The 25,219-nt window shown below is 38.6% G+C and overlaps 1 protein-coding gene and 1 long non-coding RNA gene across 2 annotated transcripts; both read right to left on the reverse strand.

The window, feature by feature from the left end:
* On the reverse strand, nt 2,279-3,618 carry LOC104698685. The gene is made up of 3 exons (XM_010414095.1): nt 2,897-3,618; nt 2,702-2,813; nt 2,279-2,605 (listed from the first exon to the last, which is right to left on the reverse strand). Exons 1-3 carry the CDS (start codon nt 3,616-3,618, stop codon nt 2,279-2,281), a joined length of 1,161 nt encoding a protein of 386 aa, XP_010412397.1.
* LOC104790386 lies at nt 22,706-23,944 on the reverse strand. The gene is made up of 3 exons (XR_768682.1): nt 23,810-23,944; nt 23,664-23,728; nt 22,706-23,449 (listed from the first exon to the last, which is right to left on the reverse strand). It is a non-coding gene; the product is annotated as an uncharacterized LOC104790386 (long non-coding RNA).

Genomic DNA, 25,219 nt, shown 5'->3' on the forward strand with positions numbered 1-25,219 from the left:
ATTAATAATGAATAGGAATCCACATTGAAAGGTGTTGTATACAGTATCTTCTGGTTTCGAGTTCTCGGGTTTATGAAAATAGTTATATTCAGTAGTTTTCAGTGTTGCATACAATTTGTGAGAAAAGATGATAAATTTTCCCGCTGAGATGAGGTTGTGTGTTTTTTATTCCTGTTTCCTTAGAAGATGGTATAGAAGAATCCAAGAATGATGAAATATACTTGTGGCAAGTCTTCTTTTCGAATCCAAACGGGTGGTGGGACAACAGAAGAAGTAAGAAGAACCCAAGGCAACCTGACTTTAAGCATAAAGATACAGGTGAAGCTCTCTGGCTTGGCTCAGATTTACCGGATTGGGTTACTAGACGACTTGAATTGTTAGACCAGAGAAAGCGTTTCGACAATGAGGAAAGAACACGTCGTGCCAATCTTTCCGAGTGGCTTTAGGATGAGATGTTCTTGGGGGTATTACAAGTGTGTTATATGGTAAAAGGTGGTACTTTTGGGAACATTATACTCATCTTAGTGCTCACTCAGACTCCGAGAGTCAGTCACATGTCTCAACTGTGGCTGTTTAGTGTTTATATTGCAAAATACATTAATTGGTTAACTCTATTAGTTTGAATATGAAGGAATTTAATTGATTATTCTGCAAGTGAATCATTTTCTTTTGAATCGTGTACGATAAATCTTATTGGTAAAAAATTCCATAATTCCTAAAGAATTTTAAACTTTGACGTCATCTATATTTATACTTTTTAGTTCAGCGGATACACAGAATAATGCTGGAAAAAAAACAGAGAGCTACACTAAAACAACATATTAGAGGAGCCAACAAAATTTAGTCTTACCCACACACTTGAAACCACCTGCGAAGGAGGCCTTCAAGCGGATGTGATCCCATCACTTAGCTTTTCATGATGAATGGTGTATCCGTGTATACTACTTGAGTAGTATACAGATCCGTTTATAATATATGCTAAAGGAGCCTTGTACGAATCTGAACTGAAATCGTTTATGTATCTCCTGGTTATTGATTGTACTTGGGTTTATAAGTTTCATTTAATTGACTTTTAAGTGCTGATGACATGACCATGCGTGTTTTTGGTTTTTCCTTAGAAATGTAATATTTGACGTTTCTTTTACGTTGGAATAGGACGGAGGATGACTTGGTAAGCATTTTATAAGGAAATGCCTCAGGGGGGTGCCATCTGAAGTTGAAGGGCTAGCTTAAGCCACACGGCACTTAGACTTTTCTACTTTGCTCACTGAGAATGATTTTTGTTTCTAGTTTCTAAATATCTCATTTTATGGTCTTTTGACGTCAAGAACAAGTTTAGTAGTCGCAATCTTGCAAGTCAAGTCTATTGGATTTGGAAGGACGCATACGATTTTTAGTGGGGAAGAAATTTCATCGAAAAGACTTCAAATCATCAAGTCAATGGTGAATGGACCTTCATGTTTTTGTTAAAATGTAAGAGCTCAACGGTTTGGATCTTTAACACAGAGTATCAACCAGAAATTCAAACAACTCTCTTTTTATTAGAAAATAGATTTTTACAGGTTTTTTCCTTTAACTCTATTTTCTAATCTTATTAAGCTCTTAGCCTCCTTTGAATCTCCAAGCTATTCTTTCTCAAAGCTTAAGATTCAATGCTAGGATCTCTCAATCTATGAAGTGCTGATCTTTCTCAAGACCCAGCCTCCCCTATTTATACTAATTGGACTTAGCCACACAATAGGCTAATTCCCAATTCTAATCAAACTAGGAATTGTTAATTTCCTTTTTATAATTTAGGTAATTAACAATCCTCATAAAGAAAGTCTTTAGTCTTCTAGAACCTTCCTCTCGCTTCTCGAGTCTTTGCTTGACCATTAAATAAATTTCCTTCTTTGAACTTGAACCTGCTGATCCATATCTTGTACTACTTTTGTTTTAGTACATCATCTATGTCAATAGATGCATCTTCAATCTCCCCCTTTTTAACCTTATGCTCTTTCAAGCATCCATGATTTATAATTTGCAGCAATACTAGACTTCACACACAAACTTATCAAAAGTCTTTAAGACCAACCTTCAAAGTTTAACACGAACTAAAAACATCCCAAAAGAAGTTCAGTGTTTAAAACAAACAAAAGAAAATACTAGCTTGATGCTACCCCGCAAACTGAGACTAGCTTGATGCTCCCCCGCAAATTGAGACCTACTCCCCTATAAACCGAGACTAGCTTGATGATTCTTCTCCCCCTTCTTGAAGAGTATACATGTTAAAAATCAATCAGAGCATCTTTGACATGGGATGATTCTGAGTCAATCGATGTATCATTCCGAATAAAGTCTGTAGAACACGAGCTGTATCAATCAAAGCTCCATAAACAACCTCTGGATCATTCTGATCAACCAACGACATACGAATACTTCCAAGCTCAACATCAATAAAGTTCTGACCAGGAGCCGCAGTAGAAGGTGGTTCAGATGACACCGGTGGAACATAAAAACTGGGACACTCAGGAAACTTAGTAGCATATGCCTTTCCAGTGCGAGCATCTTTCCGATATGCTACAAGTTTGTCAAAAACTTCTGACTCAATTATCTCAAGTTTCTTCTAATGCATAAGAACCTTAAAAATAGTCCTAGGAAACACAACCCAACGAGAATCCTGTTTCTTAATTTTAGCCAACTCAACCACCTGATCATATACCATTTTCCCAAAATCAAAGCGAATCCCTTTGAAGATTTTGTAGACAAGTCTAGCCCGCTGCTCAGACACATGATTCCTATGAGAAGACGGTATCCAGTTATAACTCGAGATGCTGAACAAAGCCCCAAACACAGCTGGTAAATCCCTCAGATTCATATCATCCCATGATATATTATCTTCTCCACTCAAAGTTACAGCAATCTTTTCAAGACAAGTAAATCAACATCTGCAACAGCTTGTTTTTCTGCTTTAGACAAAGGTGGCTGATCAAAAACCTGGTTAATGGCAGCTGGAGAAAACTCATAAGTATGACCACGAACCAATACTTTTATACCATCAGCCGAAGCCTTTTCAGGTAAATTAGCATAAAACTCAGCAATAACCTCCTTCACATAAGAAACCAATCCTTCAACACTAGCTGGAATTCCCATTCTCTTAACCAAATCAAGATATCCCCATTCATCTTTAGCAGCAAGATCTACTAAACGTTCCTTGGTAATTTGTCTAGAAGCAAAAGATTTATACCTTGTCTGAGCATAAATCGAAGTAAAAACCTTTGGATCAAACTTTGATGTCGATTTCGTGTGAGTAGAACTCGATCCCCCTGTTTTTCTTGATTTCTTTGGTGGACCAAGATTTTTGTGCACTCGTTTTTTCCTAGCCAATCGCTCAAATTGCTCTTGAACCGAGATTCCAGTAGGATCAATTTCGTCACCCGAAAGTTCTGGTTCTTTCCCTTTTTGAGATTTGAGAACTTGATCAATCGAACTCCCAACCGTCGGTTCATCTGACTCTGTTTCTTCGGATTCACCCAGATTGACATCACATGCAGTTCCAAACGATTCGTCATTCTGGCCTTGGGTCTTCTCCGCCGAAGACGAGTCCTCCGAATATGGAACCAAAATCAGTGCATTCATTCTCAACTTCCTCAATTTCTTCATCAATCAAATGTGGTCTATTTTTATCACCATCCGTTCGCTTTTCAGATCTACCTCTCCTGACAGGAGACTCCTGTTAATCTGCCCTCAGCGAGTTGCTGTTACCATTGTTGTGATTCGAAGCTTCTTCTCTCAAAATCTCCGTTGTTCTCCTTTTGCTCTTTAGGGTTAATTTTTTTTTTTCGAGACTCTTCTTCTTCTAACCGCGAATTTTCCTTCTCCCTTTTTTTTTATAAAATAAAAACCCTTCTTTTATTCAGCCCAAGCCCATAACCTTTTAAACCATAGACACACAACTGATCCATTCTCTCAAAATAACTTTCAACAACTCCTGAACCAGTTCTTGTACCACGAGGGTACAATCATACTGTACAAACACCAATTATATTCCTCAACATCACAAATCTCTGAAAATCTAGAGCTTTAGTGAACAGATCAACCAACTGCATCTCAATGGATAAATGATCAATCTGGACTTGCTTATTTTCCACAAGCTCTCTAATAAAATGATGCCTTACATCAATATGCTTTGTTCTAGAATGCTGCACATGATTTTTTGAGAGATCAATGGCACTTTTGTTGTCACACAAAACTTGAAGAATTCCTGAGTCCATACCATAATCAGCAGACATTTGCTTCATCCAAAGTAATTGAGTACAACAACTTCCCATAGCAATATATTCTGACTCAGTTGTTGATAATGATGCAGAATTCTGTTTCTTACTTAACCAAGAGATTAAGTTATTTCCCAAAAGAAAACAACCTCCACTTGTACTCTTTCGATCATCCAGACTTCCAGCATAATCTGCATCACAATATCCCACTAAACTTGAATTCGACCCTTTTGACATCCAAAGACCGAGATCAAGTGTTCCCTTGACATACTTAATAATCCTTTTCACAGCTTCTAGATGAGATTGCCTAGGTTTTGCTTGATATCTTGCACAAACTCCTACACTGTAGCATAAATCAGGTTTGCTAGCTGTCAAGTATAACAAACTTCCGATCATTCCTCTGTATAAAGTCACATCAACATCTTGCCCTTTCTCATCCCTTGTTAACTTCTTTGACGTACTCATTGGAATGACTGCTTCTTTGCACTTTTCCAGCTTAAACTTTGTCAGTAGCTTCCTTGCATAGGTACTTTGTAACACAAATATCCCTTCATCTGTTTGAGTGATCTGCAATCCCAGAAAATACTTCAATTCTTCAACAAGACTCATTTCAAACTCTTGAGACATATTCTCCACAAACTTATTCACCAAATCTTGCGATGTGCTTCCAAAAATGATTTCATCCACATAGATTTGTACCACCATGATGTTTTGGTCTATGGTTAATATAAACAAGGTCTTGTCTACATTCCCTCGTTCATAACCTTTCTGCAACAGAAAGTTTGTCAGCATTTCATACCATGCCCTTGGAGCTTGTTTGAAACCATACAAAGCTTTCTTCAGACTATACACATAATCTGGATTTCTTGGATCTTCAAAACCTTTAGGCTGTTCCACATATACTTCCTCTTGTAGAATCCGATTTAAGAAGGCACTTTTAACATCCATTTGAAACACCTTGAAGTTCATGATACATGTCATTCCTAAGAAGAACCTTATTGATTCAAGTCTTGCTACTGGAGCAAATGTTTCCTCAAAATCAATTCCTTCAATCTGTGTATATCCTTGAGCCACCAATCTAGCCTTGTTTCGAACCACTGTCCCATTCTCATCAGTTTTGTTCTTGAAAATCCATTTTGTTCCTATCACATTTACATTGTTAGGTCGAGGAACTAGCTCCCATACCTCATTTCGCTCAAACTGCTCTAACTCCTCTTCCATTGCTATAATCCATGAGTTATCATCAAGAGCCTCATTATGATTCTTAGGTTCAAAGAATGAGACGAACACTCAAAATTGACTTTTTCCTAGCTAACAAAATTGCTCTCCATTTTCTTGAAATCAATCTTAATGCCTCTGGTTTTCATACATTCTTTGAGATCTCCTATAACATCTGATGCTGAGTGATTTTTATGAACTTGCAACAATGGTTCTTGACTGTTTCTCGCCTTTTCTTCAATTTTGATAGCTTCTACTTCTTCTGGTTCATTTATAGTCAGCTCCTCTGGTTCACTGTCAGATTCACATCATGTCCATTGGTTAAATGAGTAATCATCAAATACCATATTGACTGATTCGACTATGGTGCCCAACCTCTTGTTGTAGATTCTGAAAGCTGTACTACTCTCTAAATAACCCAGAAAAATTCCTTCATCATTTTTGGAATTAAATTTTCCAAGATAATCTTTGTCATTCAAGATGTAACATTTGCACCCAAACACATGAAAGTAGCTCAGATTCGGAATTTTTCCTTTCCAAAGCTCATAAGGTGTCTTGGTCGAGTTCTTTCGCACATATACTCGGTTTCTAATATAACAACATGTGTTTAATGCTTCTGCCAAGAATATTTGCGACACGTGATTTCCATGAATCATTGGTCGAGCCATTTCTTGCAATGTTCTATTTTTCCTCTCAAATACTCCATTTTTTTGAGGCGCCATGGGAGCAGAAAACTGATGTGAAATACCATGATTCTCACAAAACACTTTCATTGCTTCATTTTGGAATTCACCACCATGATCACTTCGTATTCCCTTGATACCTCCCTTTTCATTTATGAGTTGCAACGCCCAAATTCTGAAGCTCTACATGGTATCTGATTTCTCACGAATAAACCGAATCCATGTGTATCTTGAATAATCATCAACTAAGACAAAAGCATATTTCTTCCCTGCCAAACTCTCTGTTTGCATAGGCCCCATTAAATCCATGTGAACTAAATCCCTTGAACTAGATATACATTCATTAGCTTAGGCAGAGTAGTGTCATCAGTTTTCCCTCTACTTGAATATCTCCATGACCTCCATCTCCAAAAGTAAATTTACCACCTCTAATTCTTCGGAAATCTTGTAGATAATTTTGTGTGCCTGTCATATGACGAGAACACCCACTATCAAAGTACCAAGGGCTGTCGTCATATGATTCTTCTGTAATCAATGCCATATTGCATCTGAAGTTTATACCCGAAGCATACTTTGTAACTTCCTTTGTTACAGTTTGATATAAGTCAGACTTTTTTATCCAAATCTGTTTACGAAATCCATTCCAGAAAAATTTGCCTTGATTTTTGAGTCTCTGAACTTTTTCCCAGTACTTATAGCAGAAAATTTTTATGTGCCCATACTTCCCACAGTAATAACATCCACTGGTCCTATCTTGCTGACTTTTTCCTGTATCCGTTGGTGGAGTAATTAGCCCTCCTGACACAAATTTGGTTTGCCCTGTATTACCAGATGTTCGACCATTAAATCATAAGCCTCTATGAGTCTTCTCTGTCCTTCCATAGCTTAGGATTTCATCTAATTTCTTCGTCCCAACAAACATGTGAATTTTCTTATGTTGATTCTGAAGCTCAATTTGTAATTTTGCAGATTTTTCCTTTTCTGCATCTAAGTTGCTCTTCAGCTCGTCACACCGGTTAGCAAGGTTAAGTTTTTATTTGATCAATAAAACACTTTCTTGGCTAAGCTTCTTCTCAGATTCTAATTCATCCCGGAGCGTTTTAACTAGATTAGTAAGACGTTCCTTCTCCTTTACTAATTCTTGATTCTCTTTTCCAAGGCTAATGAGAGTACTTCGAACCTCATTGTAGCTTTCTATAAGTTCGTCCTCGTGTTCTCCTTCAGAGTCTGAAATTTCTTCCTAATCTATAAACTCTGTGATGCATAGATAAGCCACAAAATTCAAAATTTCTTCTTCACTGTCTTCCTCAGTGTCTTCATCCATGCTTATCAGAGACTTCTCCTTTCGACTTACACACTCTTCCTGAAAATGTCCTAAACCTTTGCATACAGAACATTTGTTTTCTCTTCTTTTGACTGTAGGACATTCCCTAATAAAGTGTCCATAACCTTTGCATTCATGACACCGCATCTATGCTTTTCTTGTGAATTTGCTCTCTTCCCCAGTCTTTTTATATGGTGTGAACTTCTTCTGACCTTGACATTGTTCTACTCTCTTGAGTATACGATCAAATCTGCGAACCGACAAGCTAACTGGATCTTCATATTCTATCTTGTCTTAGGTTTCATAGACTGTTAAAGCAACACCTTTATTATTTTTGACTCCTCCTAACTCCATCTCATGAGCTTGAAGCATTCCTACTAATTCTGCAAAACTTAATTCTTCAATGTTGTTCGAGACACACAATGCAGTCTTGTAAGCCATGAAATTTGTAGGTAGACATCGAAGAAACCTTTTAACCAACTTCTGATTTTTATATTTCTTTCCCAAGGTTACTGCTTCCTGAGCCAAGGTGCTGATTTTAGAACTGAAATCAGAGATTGATTCGTGCTCGTCCATTCTTAAATTCTCAAAGCGAGACGCCAACAAGTTTTTTCTAGAACTCTGAACCTTCGTCGTGCCCTCATACTGGATTTGAAGAATGTCCCATGCTTCTTTTGCTGTTTCACATCCTTGAATCAATTCAAATTGCTTTCTCCCTACGCTGCAGTGAATAGCTAGAGCCCGTAAGTTGTATTTTGACCTTTTCAGTCCAATCCTCCTCTGGCTTAGCTATTCCAAAATGCTTTACATCCTTGATTGTTGGATCTTCCCACTTCTGAAGAACAACTTTCCAGGCAAGTCGATCTATCCCACCAATTATAGATTTCATCCTTGATTTCCAAAAGCCATAATTTCCATCGTCTAGAATGACCTTGTTGGTGTTGAGAAGATCATTGTAGCTCTCCATCTTTTCCATAGGATCTCACCCGTATTAAATCCTTACAAGTGTAAGCTGTGATCTAAATTGAAAACGTAAGAGCTAAACGGTTAGGATCTTTAACACAGAGTATCAACCAGAAATTCAAACAACTATCTTTTTATTAGAAAATAAGTTCTTACAAGGTTTTTCCTTAACTCTATTTTCTAATCTTATTAAGCTCTTAGCCTCCTTTGAATCTCCAAGCTATTCTTTCTCAAAGCTTAAGATTCAATGCTAGGATCTCTCAATCTATGAAGTGTTGATCTTTCTCAAGACCCAGCCTCCCATATTTATACTAATTGGACTTAGCCACACAATAGGCTAATTCCCGATTCTAATCAAACTAGGAATTGTTAATTTCCTTTTTACAATTTAGGTAATTAACAATCCTCATAAAACTTCCTTTTATCTTTATGTCAAGAAAGTCTTTAGTCTTCTAGAACCTTCCTATCGCTTCTCGAGTCTTTGCTTGACCATTAAATAAATTTCCTTCTTTGAACTTGAACCTGGTGATCCACATCTTGTACTACTTTTGTTTTAGTACATCATCTATGTCAATAGATGCATCTTCGTTTTGTTTTTTTTTTAATATATATTTAGTGGCTTGCAACACTAAGTTACCATATCACTAATTCATATTACTTTTTTATATTACTAGATTTTGAACCCACGCTACGCGTGGGTATATTTGATGTGTTTTGATGAAAACTATATATGATTGATGACGGTAGTAAAATATTATCTTATAAAAAATTAAAATTAGTATTAAAGAAAAGGTTAAATTTCAGATAAATAATTTTTTGAAATATAAAAAATCAGTTGTGTTATAAAATCAAATCTGATAAAATAAAATCATGAATTTAACTCGACATCCAGACGAGGCGAATTAAACTGATGAACTCACATATCCTAAACCATTTATTTGACCACCAGGAAAACAAACAATTTTATCAACATGAATTTAACTGATCGCTACCACCTATGTTTTCGTTTTTTTTAATTCAATGTTTACTTATTCTTCATATTCTTTCTTGTCATTTCTATTGTCAATTTTTTTGGTAATCGTCATCATTACTTTTACCGTCTGGTTCTTCGCTATACTCTTTTTCTTCTTCATCCTCGTCAACTTCTTCACTTTCTTCCACTAAAAAACCCTTTTTAGACTACCACTCAACTTGTTAATCCATCAAACTCCAAGAACAATATCATTTTTTTCTCTTAAAAATAAAAAATTAATGAAAAAATATCAACTTATCTATAAAATCATACACAAAATATGTTTTACAGCTCATAAGAAATAAAAAGCACAAACGTAGATAAATAAGGATAATTTATGTTTTACATAAATATTTATAATATTTTAAACTTTTAAAAGGTTTCGAAATATAAATTTTGAACCTTTTAAAAAGTTTCAATATTTATAATATTTTAAACTTTTAAAATTTAAAAATTATAATATTTAAAAACTTTTTAAAAGCTAAGAACTTTTAAAAGTATCAATATTTATAGTTTTTAAAAGCTAAGAACTTTTAAAAGTTTCAATATTTATAATATTAAAACTTTTAAATTTTTTAAACATTATAATTTTTTTTTTTGAAACTTTTTAAAGTTTTAATTTGATCAAATAAAAAACCGGTTCAAACCGAATATACTTTTAAACTTGGACGCCTGATAAATCAAGCTTTCCTGCTCATTCGTTGTTGGAAGCATATTAATCTTATTTATACTGGTTCTAAACCATTGTCTAAAAATTTTCTAGCCGATGTGGGATATTGTGTATAGTTCTTTTATTTCCATAAATTTAAAATTTTTCTTTTTCTAAAAAATTCTGGAAATTTAAAAAATGTTAATGAATGGCATGTCAAATCCTGATTGGTTGTTTAAAATAATTCTTAATATAGAAAATTCGGGAGATTTTACTACTTTTCACTTGTGTTGATGATTAAAGGAGTGTCAATGGAGATGGAACGTATCCTTACAATCTACACAGCCATCGATTTTTCAGGAAATCAACTCCATGGGCCAATTCCCGATTCTGTTGGCTTGCTTAAGGAGCTTCGTATTCTCAATATGTCTAACAATGCTTTTACGGGCCACATCCCATCTACTTTGGAAAACTTGACGAATCTGGAGTCACTAGACCTATCCCAAATCAAGATTTCTTGTGAGATTCCTTTTGAACTTGGGAAACTTTCTTCTCTCGAAGTGATAAACGTTTCACATAACCAACTTGTAGGTTCCATACCTGATGCAATCCTAGAAATATCAACTCATCAAAAATTGGTTCAAAGAAAATCAAGATCAAATTATAAAAAAGTTTCTAGAAGACAATCAATTCATGGCTACATCAAGAAAGTGTCTAGATACAAAGAACCAATCTCCATCAATGGTGATTGATAAAATCTCTCAAATTTATTCTTGATTTATTTATGTAATTAATTTGATTTATTTTGTATTTATATTGTTGATTTGTAAATTGAGCCTATATAAGCTCATGTTTCCCTTCATTGTAAAGATATAATATTTTTTTGGAAAATTAAAAGAGAGAGTTTTCTCACTTTGAAGCTTAGACTTTTGTTTTACTTGTCTTTTCTATTGTGTGTGATTCCTTTAGAAAACAAGTTGAATCTTTATATTTGCGTGTGATTCACTTAAATATTGATTTGTGTTCTTATCATAAAGTCATTCTGCAACTTTGTGCGGCGAACTTCGATCCATCTTTCATCTCCATCCTATCCGAGTTAGTTAGAGAGGTCCTTTAGACCAGCTATCGACTCACCCCTATTTTGGCTTTCATCATTTTGGTATCAGAGCTAAAAACTCCTATCTCTTATTGTTTCATTTTAGCTTTATTTAAAAAAAAATTCATTTTTGTTTTATTTAAATCGTTTTTTAAAAAATAGTACAAAAAAAAATTCTTTTTTTTTTGCTGAATTTCAGTTTTATTTGAAAAAACAATATATATATTTTTATTTTATTTAATTCATATAAAAAAAATACAAAATAACTTTGTTTTGATTTGTTGAATTTCAGTTTTATTTGAAAAAAAAATAAAAAAAAAAAATCTTTGTTTTCATTCTATTTTTCAAAAAAAAAAAATACAAACTTTGGTTTTTGTTGTGAGGACAAAACCTTTTCAAGAAGGAGAGAGTGATGCAATCCTAGAAATATCAACTCATCAAGAATTGGTTCAAGGAAAATCAAGATCAAATTATAAAGAAGTTTCTAGAAGACAATCAATTCATGGCTACATCAAGAAAGTGTCTAAATACAAAGAACCAATCTCCATCAATGATGATTGATAAAATCTCTCAAATTTATTCTTGATTTATTTATGTAATTAATTTGATTTATTTTGTATTTATGTTATTGATTTGTAAATTGAGCCTATATAAGCTCATGTTCCCCTTCATTGTAAAGATATAATATTTTTTGAAAAAATAAAAGAGAGAGTTTTTTCACTTTGAAGCTTAGGCTTTTGTTTTACTTGTCTTTTCGATTGTGTGTGATTCCTTTAGAAAACAAGTTGAATCTTTATCTTTGTGTGTGATTCACTTAAGCTTCTTCCACATGTAACCAACGCGCTCATCATCGACCTCGTCAACCCAAGCACAGGAAAGAGGGTCTATTGGAACGTCGGAGGGCAGTATACAGTGGACACAGAGCTTTGGACAAGATAGATAATGAGATGATATAACAGAAATATGGACGATGATAAATGATTGGGACATGTAAACTTACATTTTTGTCACTCTCTGTTCGTATAATGTTGGCATTGTGGTATGACTTCAGTTTTGTAAGATGTTTAACAGATCGGTCTTTGAAAGTGAGGTCAGCGTCAGTTTCAGGAAGATAGGTCTCCAGCAAGGGGATGGCCTTTAGGAGAAACAGTTGGAAAGCGAGGGTAAATCCATGTGTTGTTGTATGGGACCCCATCAACTTTTTACATAAAACGCCAGGAGTCCGGTGAAACATACCAACATTAACCGTCTCAATAGTCCGTTCAAAATATTTCCTCCCCCAAGGGTAATTAACAAATGCGTTCAAGTCCTTCAAGATCTCTGCTACTTCCTTGCTTTCCCTAACCTTTGAGGAGTCGCAGACAAGTATACCCTCAACAATTACAATGAGGGCAAGCCGTAGCCGACGTTGTCCATCCATTCTATCAGCTTGAGGCAATGACTTGTCCCGCTTCAACATCAGAACAATATCCTGAATGGAGTAGGATTCTTTCGGTCCAAGTAGAGTGTACCAGTAAGTTTCATCCCCTTCGGCTGGCGTTTCCAACATCTTGGTCTGCAATTGTGAAGGATAAGGACTATAGTTGAGAACCACATCGGATGACCGCCAAACAGAAACCACATCTCGTGAAGCTTGCGAGTTACAATGGTACGACAGAGAAGCTGGTGGACAAGCTTACTAGAGAGGGAGCTTTTGTGGACCAGCAGTTCAAATAGAGGACCGAAGACAAATGCTTTCAGCCACTCAAACTCCGCTGTACCATCGAGAACTTCGACGATGTCCAGCAGATACTCTGGCTTTGAGTATGAGTTTAAACGGCCTTTTGCAGGATACCGGTTAGTAGCAAATAACCTATTAGGGAGTAAGGACGCCTGAAAAGCGTGAATGGGTTGCTCCAAAGGCATGACATTCCTAGAGTCTTGCTCGGACCTGCAATGGAGTGGAGGTTGTAATTTAGTCCATCATGAAACGACCATGAAAGAAGACAAGATTAACAATGGATTGCATAAAAAACATCACAACATGAAAGACAAGGGGTGGACATCTACCTTTGATTTTCAATTTGGTCCACCGAAGGCAATCCGGGATCGGACCTGAAATGGAGGGGATGAATTAAAGTTGTCCATCATGAAACCACCATGAAGAAGACAAGATTGACAATGGATTGCATAAAAAACATCACAACATGAAATACAAGGGGTGGACATGTACCTTTGATTTTCTGATAACTCTCTAATTTACATGTTTTTAGCATCTTTTTTTGTCCATATTTTGCATTGTTTATACCCTAACCTTAGCAGTTTTAGGTCATTAACTGTAGGAATTCACTTTTAGGCCATTTAGGGTGTTGCATTCTTGCATTTGCATACTTTGGATGAAAACAAGTGCTTTAGAGCCTAAAAAGGGGTGAAACAAGGAAAAATCCGAGCATGTACCCGAAGGAGCCATCGAGCTGGAAGAACAGTCCGAACCCCAACACGATCGAGGAGGATCTAAGAATAGAAAGAACAATCCAAGAGCATACCCAAAGAGCAACACGAGCACATCCTCGTGCACCCCATCGAGCAGACCCTCGGGTAGGACTGGGAAGCTAGGGTTAATGGGTTTTCATATATAAACCCCCCATTTCTTCCTCTCGCCCTAGCACACCGCAGACCCTCAGAACAGAGAGCGAGAGCTTCTGGGAGAGAACTGAGCGACTCAAAACTCTTTCTACACTTTTGTTAGGATTTTATTTCATTTCTTTTTGCATTTTCGATTCTATACTCTTCTACCCTACTCTATTCTTAATACAATGCAATTTTCTTTTATCTATGCTTTTATGCTTTCTGCAATGAGATCTGAGTAGTGTAGTAAGGTTTCTAGAGATGGGATAGACAATTTTGTGTTCTTGATCGGTTAGGATGTCTTAGCTTTTATATTTATGTTTTATAAATTCCCTTCTAGATTGGTGTTCTTAATGATATCAACAGACCGAGAGGTTGAGATTAGATCTAAGGTGTTTTACCACCGAGAGGTGTAGATGAAATGCTTGAATCAATCAATGCTAGAGATTTACTCACTTAGCCTAAGAGATTAGATAAGTAAGGGGTTTATTGACAATAATGGATTGGTTTGTATTGCATGTTTGGTCATGTTTCTCCAACGAGAGTTGGGTAGGGAAGTGATTTAAGGTTGATTGTTTCTATCACGAGAGTGTTTTAACAATATTTTAGAGATTCATTGTCTAGGGAATATTTGCTTGAGGCATGTAGGATATCCATATTGGTCAGAAACACCTAGGAGTCGAGTACCCCATCTTTAGGAGCTTTCGTATTTAGATTGTTTACATTTTTATTCATCACTCGATCCCTTACCCGAACAGGTACACGATTACCTGCTTCGAGTAAACATTCGAGCTGTTCTTGCTTCCCTTGTTTACTCGATCACCCCACCCGATCATGTACTCGAATGCTTGCATCGAGTGCCTAGGCCGTGTGGTTCTTGTTTATATTCGCTTTCTTTGTTTATTTTAGGATTGTTAGATCAAACCCAACTATTGCTTGGCTTGACTTGCTTGTGCCTGATTGCATCCTATCTGCTAGCATAACAACCATATGGATTGATAACCCTTTGTACTACAACTGCATAGGGAATTGATACCCTGGGTGAAAATCCTGTTATCAATTTGGCGCCGTTGCCATTTGGTTGATATTCATTTGCTACGTTTTGGATTTCAGCACTTGCTAGATCAAGTTCTATAATTTCCTTTGGTTAGTTACTGACTTGTTTACTTTCGTATTTGTTTGTCTTGCATTTCAGGTACAACCCGAGTACCAACCCGACCCGTCACTCGATCACCTGGATCAAGTTGACCCTCATGTACTCACTCGGTCAACTGTTTGTGCATGCAAACACGATCCAAAGGTAGCCAACACTTGAGTTCTTTCATCGACAACATCGACAGACCTAGGCTACTACGACAACAACAAGTTCAGCAACCACAACCAACAACAATTGAGGAAGAAATGATGAACGGTCCACCAATTCCTCCAGCGAGGACCAACATAGGAGCAGGAGATGCTCCATCTACTTACACTCAAAGAAATAGCATTGTGCCACCTGCTATCCAGAACAACAATTTTGAGATCAAGAGTAGTCTCATCCAGATGATACAAAGCAACAAGTTTCATGGATTGCCAATGGAGGACCCGTTGGATCATCTAGATGAGTTTTATAGGCTCTGTAGCCTAACCAAGATAAATGGAGTTAGTGAAGATGGTTTCAAGCTCAGGCTTTTCCCATTCTCTTTGGGAGATAAAGCACATATATGGGAGAAATCAATTCCCAAGGAGTCCATCATCACATGGGAAGCATGCAAGAAGGCGTTTCTAGCCAAATTCTTCTCCAACTCCAGAACTGCAAGGATGCGAAATGATATCTCCGGCTTTGTTCAGAAGAGCAATGAGACGTTCAGTGAAGTTTGGGAACGTTGCAAGGGATACACTACCAGATGTCCTCATCATGGCTTCCACAATGCTTCATTGCTGAGTACACTTTACATAGGAGTGTTCCCCAGGAGACGGATGTTGCTGGACACCGCAAGCAATGGTAACTTCCTCAACAAGGATGTTGATGAAGGTTGGGACCTAGTGGAGAACTTGGCTCAATCTGACAGGCATTATAATGAGGAATATGATCGCAATGTGCGATCTACAGGAGAGGAAGATGCCAAGTACAAGAGGGATATGAAGGCCCTCAATGACAAGTTGGATAAGCTCCTAAGCCAACAGCAGCATGTCCATGCCATCTCCGAGGAAGAGCAGTTTCTGCAACTAGATGGGGAGAATGCGCAGCTTGAGGATGTGAACTACATCAACAACCAAGGAGGCTACAACAAGGGGTACAACAACTACAAAACAAACCCAAACCTGTCCTACCGTAACCCCAATGTTGCTAATCCTCAAGACCAAGTCTACCCATCCGGAGTCAAAGGAAAGCAAGGTCAGCAAAAGCCTTTTGTTCAGTACAATCAAGGCTATGCTCCTAAGTAGCAATACTCGGGTAACTACCAACCAATTGCACCACCTGGATTCCAACAACAACAAAGCCCGCAGAACCAATCCCAAGAAGCTGATCTACGCGGACTGATTCAATAAATGATCCAGAGTCAAGCATCGGCTGCAATGGACAATGCCAAACGTTTTGCCGAGATGAGCAACAAGATCGATTCTGGATACAACGACTTGACTGCCAAATATGATTCTCTCAACACCAAGCTGAGATACCTAGAGGGCCACCACAACAACCAACCATCTCCAAAAATCAACCAGCTTCCAGGTAAAGCTGTTCAGAACCCGAAGGATTATGCCACTGCCCAAGCCATTTTCCTTGATGATGATTATGAGGACTACCTCACTGAGGACAGTGATGTTCAAGATGGGGAGGCTATGGATCACTATGGGATAAATGAGGCCAAGTACTACATATCCGAGTATGAACCCGAGCCTTTACCCGAGGAGAATGATCGAGTTGATGATCGAGCACTGGTTTGAGAATCACAGTCTGAAGAACTACCCGAGGCTGAACTCGAGGACTTACCCGATGTTGGTGATCGGATGATACATCGTGTAGATGTTCAGATGACAGATCAACCTCAATTGCTTGAAGTAGCAGTAGGGGAACTAGAGGAAAGGTTCAATGCTGCTCTTGACATCCAATTAGAGGCGCTTGCATAGCGTATGGCCAAGCGTAAAGCTCCATCTCCTAAACTTTTGTCACCAAGGAGGCAGCTCAGCTGGAGATTGAGGTTAAGGAAGCTGTCAAGGAGATTGGGTAAGAGATTCTCAGGAGTGGAGTGTGCTTAGATCCTTAGCTGCGAATCGAAGAGAAATTGGAAGATCCTGGATCTTTTACTTTGCCATACTCTATAGGACTTCAGATTTTCAAAAATTGCTTGTGCGATCTGGGAGCCTCAGTCAGCATCATGCCACTGTCAGTTGCTAATAAGATGAGGTTCAGCAGTTTCAAACCAAGTAGTCTGTATTTGGTTCTAGCTGATAGAACAATGAGACATCCGATTGGGATCCTGGAAAATTTGCCTCTCAGGATTGGAAGAGTGGAAGTTCCTACTGATTTCATGATCCTTGATATGGATAATGAACCAGATGATCCACTAATCCTGGGGAGACCATTCTTGGCAACAGTAGGTGTAGTGATTGAGGTGAAGAAAGGCAAGATTAGAATTGAGCATGGGGACCACTTCAAGATGGAGTTTGATGTCAAAAAGGGAATTAAGAGGCCAACTATTGATGGTCAAGCTTTCTCCACTAAGACAAAGCAAAGAAAAGTCAAACATCTTGAAGAAGTCAACAAGACATTTTCTGTGGAACCTGGACAAGACTTGGGAAATCAATTGAATCAGCCAACTACAGTGGAGAGGATTCCAGATCTTCCCCCTCCTAGATCCCATGCTTAAGGAGCATGAAGAGTCAAGCTTAGTGACTTTAAACAAGCTCACTTGGGAGGAAGTCCCAAAGGTATCATTTAATTTGTTTTAAGTTTTATCTATCTATTCTTTTTTATTTTCTATTTTTGCATATTTATTTATTTATAAAAAAAAGGGAAGAACCCGAGGGTCAACCCGACACCGTACTCGACGCGCCTGATCATGTCTCTACTCGGGTGGCACCGAGAGGTTTAGATGAAATGCTTGAATCAATCAATGCTAGAGATTTACTCACTTAGCCTAAGAGATTAGATGAGTAAGGGGTTTATTGACAATAATGGATCGGTTTGTATTGCCTGCTTGGTCATGTTTCTCCAACGAGAGTTGGGTAGGGAAGTGATTTAAGGTTGATTGTTTCTATCATGAGAGTGTTTTAACAAGATTTTAGAGATTCATTGTCTAGGGAATATTTGCTTGAGGCATGTAGGATATCCATATTGGTCAGGAACACTTAGGAGTCGAGTGCCCCATCCTTAGGAGCTTTCGTATTTAGATTGTTTACATTTCTATTCATCACTCTATCCCTTACCCGAATAGGTACACGATCACCTGATTCGAGTATACTTTCGGGCTGTTCTTGCTTCCCTTGTTTACTCGATCACCCCACCCGATCATGTACTCGAATGCTTGCATCGAGTGCCTAGGTTGTGTGGTTCTTGTTTATATTCGCTTTCTTTGTTTATTTTAGGATTGTTAGATCAAAACCACCATGAAGAAGCCAAGATTGACAATGGATTGCAGAAAAAACATCACAACATGAAAGACAAATGGTGGACATTTACCTTTGATTTTCGATTTGGTCCACCGGAGGCAACCTGTGATCGGACCTACAATGGAGAGGATGATTTACCTTTGGTTTTGTATTTGGCAATGGGTGGACATCTACCTTTGGTTTTGTATTTGGTCCACCGAAGACAAACCGGGGATCAGACCTGCAATGTTGTACTTATGAAAACAGCAAACTTCCACACAAAATAACTAAATTGATAAGACCTATACCTTGGCTTCTGATAGTTGTCTGATGTGTGTAGAATTTCACTCCAAATCTTTTACCTGAAAAANGCCAAATTCTTCTCCAACTCCAGAACTGCAAGGATGCGAAATGATATCTCCGGCTTTGTTCAGAAGAGCAATGAGACGTTCAGTGAAGTTTGGGAACGTTGCAAGGGATACACTACCAGATGTCCTCATCATGGCTTCCACAATGCTTCATTGCTGAGTACACTTTACATAGGAGTGTTCCCCAGGAGACGGATGTTGCTGGACACCGCAAGCAATGGTAACTTCCTCAACAAGGATGTTGATGAAGGTTGGGACCTAGTGGAGAACTTGGCTCAATCTGACAGGCATTATAATGAGGAATATGATCGCAATGTGCGATCTACAGGAGAGGAAGATGCCAAGTACAAGAGGGATATGAAGGCCCTCAATGACAAGTTGGATAAGCTCCTAAGCCAACAGCAGCATGTCCATGCCATCTCCGAGGAAGAGCAGTTTCTGCAACTAGATGGGGAGAATGCGCAGCTTGAGGATGTGAACTACATCAACAACCAAGGAGGCTACAACAAGGGGTACAACAACTACAAAACAAACCCAAACCTGTCCTACCGTAACCCCAATGTTGCTAATCCTCAAGACCAAGTCTACCCATCCGGAGTCAAAGGAAAGCAAGGTCAGCAAAAGCCTTTTGTTCAGTACAATCAAGGCTATGCTCCTAAGTAGCAATACTCGGGTAACTACCAACCAATTGCACCACCTGGATTCCAACAACAACAAAGCCCGCAGAACCAATCCCAAGAAGATGATCTACGCGGACTGATTCAATAAATGATCCAGAGTCAAGCATCGGCTGCAATGGACAATGCCAAACGTTTTGCCGAGATGAGCAACAAGATCGATTCTGGATACAACGACTTGACTGCCAAATATGATTCTCTCAACACCAAGCTGAGATACCTAGAGGGCCACCACAACAACCAACCATCTCCAAAAATCAACCAGCTTCCAGGTAAAGCTGTTCAGAACCCGAAGGATTATGCCACTGCCCAAGCCATTTTCCTTGATGATGATTATGAGGACTACCTCACTGAGGACAGTGATGTTCAAGATGGGGAGGCTATGGATCACTATGGGATAAATGAGGCCAAGTACTACATATCCGAGTATGAACCCGAGCCTTTACCCGAGGAGAATGATCGAGTTGATGATCGAGCACTGGTTTGAGAATCACAGTCTGAAGAACTACCCGAGGCTGAACTCGAGGACTTACCCGATGTTGGTGATCGGATGATACATCGTGTAGATGTTCAGATGACAGATCAACCTCAATTGCTTGAAGTAGCAGTAGGGGAACTAGAGGAAAGGTTCAATGCTGCTCTTGACATCCAATTAGAGGCGCTTGCATAGCGTATGGCCAAGCGTAAAGCTCCATCTCCTAAACTTTTGTCACCAAGGAGGCAGCTCAGCTGGAGATTGAGGTTAAGGAAGCTGTCAAGGAGATTGGGTAAGAGATTCTCAGGAGTGGAGTGTGCTTAGATCCTTAGCTGCGAATCGAAGAGAAATTGGAAGATCCTGGATCTTTTACTTTGCCATACTCTATAGGACTTCAGATTTTCAAAAATTGCTTGTGCGATCTGGGAGCCTCAGTCAGCATCATGCCACTGTCAGTTGCTAATAAGATGAGGTTCAGCAGTTTCAAACCAAGTAGTCTGTATTTGGTTCTAGCTGATAGAACAATGAGACATCCGATTGGGATCCTGGAAAATTTGCCTCTCAGGATTGGAAGAGTGGAAGTTCCTACTGATTTCATGATCCTTGATATGGATAATGAACCAGATGATCCACTAATCCTGGGGAGACCATTCTTGGCAACAGTAGGTGTAGTGATTGAGGTGAAGAAAGGCAAGATTAGAATTGAGCATGGGGACCACTTCAAGATGGAGTTTGATGTCAAAAAGGGAATTAAGAGGCCAACTATTGATGGTCAAGCTTTCTCCACTAAGACAAAGCAAAGAAAAGTCAAACATCTTGAAGAAGTCAACAAGACATTTTCTGTGGAACCTGGACAAGACTTGGGAAATCAATTGAATCAGCCAACTACAGTGGAGAGGATTCCAGATCTTCCCCCTCCTAGATCCCATGCTTAAGGAGCATGAAGAGTCAAGCTTAGTGACTTTAAACAAGCTCACTTGGGAGGAAGTCCCAAAGGTATCATTTAATTTGTTTTAAGTTTTATCTATCTATTCTTTTTTATTTTCTATTTTTGCATATTTATTTATTTATAAAAAAAAGGGAAGAACCCGAGGGTCAACCCGACACCGTACTCGACGCGCCTGATCATGTCTCTACTCGGGTGGCACCGAGAGGTTTAGATGAAATGCTTGAATCAATCAATGCTAGAGATTTACTCACTTAGCCTAAGAGATTAGATGAGTAAGGGGTTTATTGACAATAATGGATCGGTTTGTATTGCCTGCTTGGTCATGTTTCTCCAACGAGAGTTGGGTAGGGAAGTGATTTAAGGTTGATTGTTTCTATCACGAGAGTGTTTTAACAAGATTTTAGAGATTCATTGTCTAGGGAATATTTGCTTGAGGCATGTAGGATATCCATATTGGTCAGGAACACTTAGGAGTCGAGTGCCCCATCCTTAGGAGCTTTCGTATTTAGATTGTTTACATTTCTATTCATCACTCTATCCCTTACCCGAATAGGTACACGATCACCTGATTCGAGTATACTTTCGGGCTGTTCTTGCTTCCCTTGTTTACTCGATCACCCCACCCGATCATGTACTCGAATGCTTGCATCGAGTGCCTAGGTTGTGTGGTTCTTGTTTATATTCGCTTTCTTTGTTTATTTTAGGATTGTTAGATCAAAACCACCATGAAGAAGCCAAGATTGACAATGGATTGCAGAAAAAACATCACAACATGAAAGACAAATGGTGGACATTTACCTTTGATTTTCGATTTGGTCCACCGGAGGCAACCTGTGATCGGACCTACAATGGAGAGGATGATTTACCTTTGGTTTTGTATTTGGCAATGGGTGGACATCTACCTTTGGTTTTGTATTTGGTCCACCGAAGACAAACCGGGGATCAGACCTGCAATGTTGTACTTATGAAAACAGCAAACTTCCACACAAAATAACTAAATTGATAAGACCTATACCTTGGCTTCTGATAGTTGTCTGATGTGTGTAGAATTTCACTCCAAATCTTTTACCTGAAAAAACTACACAACGACTGAAAGTGCACAGTTAATCAGTGTAGTATTTTAGGATCGATCCCACAGAGAGTAATAGCAAACACAAATTGAATTATAAGAGAAAGAACTATGGCTAGGACTGAATAAGAGATTGGGGTTTTGGTTTTCCTAATAACTATTGCAAATAAATAAAAACGGTTTAAAACTATAAGACTAAGGCGTTCGGCGTTCTGGGAGTCATCTAAGGGTTTTCATTGTTCTAAGCAATATTAAGTGTAAGATCTAACAAGTAAATACTAATTTTCGGTGTAGGTTCTCAACTACGAAACACTAATGAACTAACAAGTTATTCTCATAGAATGAAAGCCTAAAGTCTTTACACTCCGTTACTCAACTCTCGCAGGCAACAACGCATGTCAACCAGCTAGTTAAACAAGTTCGATACATTCACCAAACTTCGTAACTCAACTTACGCAGGTTACGAGCAAGGTTTCGGTATAACACTAGTTCGGAGAAGTAGGATAACGCGGTTAGCGCTCCCGTTCTCTAGATCAGTACTTGGTGATCAATCCAAGCATAAGCATTAAGATAAAGATGTCCCAAAAGAACTCTAATATAAAACCGAAAATAAGATCTAACAACCTAATTGAAGCGAACCTATGAATTCCCCTTGAATCACCCCATAGAACCCAACAAAGTAAACTACTCGCTCATGATGCAAAGAAACAACATTGATATTATAAAGTATAGCATCAAAAGTGAATCAATAAACAAAAAGGGGTTCAAAGGAAACTTTTCTATTTGTCACAAAAGTTACTTGATCCCAAAAGCAATGATAGTATGAAAGAACTAGAAAGAGTAGAAAGAAAGATTGATGGCAGATCTTCAAGCTTCAAGAGAGATGGTGAGCGAGAGAGAAAGAGTTTCTCTGGTCGTGGCTAGGGCGGCTCCAAGGGCTGTAGAAGATGCACTCTTGAAAACCCTAGGTCTTAAGAGTATTTATAGGGTTTTGTTTTAGGATTAGGATTTTGTAAGGGTAGAAACGTCTTCTCTTCTTAAGTGCAGGACAAGGGGCGGCGAAGGAGGCTTCGGGACCGTGGAGGAGGCTTGGACTGGGCCGTGGTGATGGTCGCTGGTCATCGTCTGGTTGCTTCTCTTCACGTCGATTTATAACACGTCTCGGTAAATATGGCATAATTTCCGGATGAATGAATGGATTGACTTGATTCCACTTTGAGGAGAAAGAATGATTCTTCCAGCTTTCCATAGATACCAAGCATGATATATTTTGAGTTGTGGAAGGTCTTCAAAAGTGGCCCGTACTGTAAAGCTATGAAACTTTCCTAAAACGTATTTTCCTTGTCTTTTGGTCTTTTTGCTATAAAACCTGTAAAACCTTCTTGAAACCTGAAATACTTGATAATAGACCTTTTATACCCGAAATCTCATTAAATTAGTCTTAAATACATATGAAAACTATAGCTAATATGGGTAAAATAATGATGTTATCGGTGGACGGACAATATTACCAGCGTCTGCATCGGCGCCCGACCTGCAGAAGAGTAGAAGTTGGTAATGTTGTTTGTCATGAACCAAATATAAAGAAGGTGGACATGTCCACCGAAAGACGGAAATATAAAAATACATATGAGATTTGCAAAAAAATGTTGAAAGGCATGTCTATCGGATCGGTTGTCTACCCTAATCCATATTATTTAGGACCCACAAACCAAACGGGTTCTAGTTCTTAGACTTGAGAGTTTAACCTTTCTCCGGGGCGGCGGTAAGATATTCCTCCGAAACAACGGGCTCATCTAACTCCAACTCGCCACTGAAACAAACTAAACTTAGGGTAAACAAAAATTAAACAATGATATAACGCAAAGAAGGGAAAACTCAACAAAAAACATACCAATCGCCAGGGGTGGTAACATGGGAACTATCAGCCGAGGCTTCCCCTCTGACGGCGGCTGGGAGCAACGGTGGTTGATTACACCGTAGAAGGGAATTGATGAAAGAGATTGGTTATCTCTTGATTACAGAAACCAAACTGTTGCGATGCCCGATGAAGTAATAATCCCTCTGCCACCTTTATGTCACTTCGAAAAAGAAAAAAATTAATCGTTTATTAATTGTTTAAATGGAAAATCGCTTACTAGTCTGAAACCATGAGTGAGGACAAAATGGTCTTTGTTTGAACTGTTTGTGGCATTGGAGAGGAAGAATGCTACTGTGTGTTCATGGCAGGATTTACTATTTTCCCTTTTTCACAACAGAAAAAAAAAAAAAAAAAAGGAAAAGAAAGAAAAAAAGAACGAGAGAAGAAGAAAAAAAACCAAAGCCGCCGCCGATCTAGTGGAAGAGATTCTCATCCGACTGCCCTTGAAATCCGTATTCGAATTCAAAACGGTATCGAAACAATGGAGATATATTATAGGGTCGAGGGGGTTCGCGGAGAGGCGTATGAAAATTCAGAGGCAGAAGATGCCGAAAATCCTGGCGGCCGTAGACCACCGGTCCGAGACGCCGCGATTCGAAGAGATCGATGTGGTCTATTTACACTGCGATGACGCCACCACACGACCCTCGCTGACATGTGAAGGTTTGGTTTGCATCCCCGTACCAGGTTCCTTGTACCGGAGCATCCATTAGTTTCCCTTCCGGGCCAGATCCAGTGGATACCCGATATGGTCGCCCCCTTTCCACGTGTAAGCTCTCTCTCTCTCTCTCTCACCAGATCAACATGTTATTTTTGTGATAAGATATGTGTCTTAGAAATTACAACTGGTATGGTAGATTATTGGTGGAATACTTTTCCTGCGTATTGGGTGATGGGATTCAGCAGGGACGTAGTCAGTGGGAGTTATAAAGTAGTGAGGATGTTTTTCGATCCTAACCCTTTCTGCGAGATCCTTGATGTCAATATTGGGGAATGGCGGAAATCACTGAATCCTCCTCCTTACAATGTTGAAGCAAGAAGGAAGTCTACCTTTATCAATGGGTCAATCTACCTTTATCATAGTATACTGGCTTTGGATCTTCAAAAGAGTTTCATCATATCCCAACTCCCCCTATTTGCTGCGACTCAGACCAACTAGTCAACCTTGATGACCGTTTAACCATTGCCAAAACCGATAATAGCTCTGGTTGGACACTAGAAATATTGTGCTTGGGACCCACAAGATATGTCTTGGAGCCACACTTACTCCATCAGTCTTCGGAGTTTTGTACCTTCTCAACCATGGCAAGTCTGGTTCAGGCCATTGACGGTTTGTAAGAAGGGTCATCTCTTTTTTTATGACAATAAGAAGAGGTTGTTCAA

This window comes from Camelina sativa, chromosome 6 (genome assembly GCF_000633955.1).
Source record: "Camelina sativa cultivar DH55 chromosome 6, Cs, whole genome shotgun sequence".
NCBI lineage: Eukaryota > Viridiplantae > Streptophyta > Magnoliopsida > Brassicales > Brassicaceae > Camelina > Camelina sativa.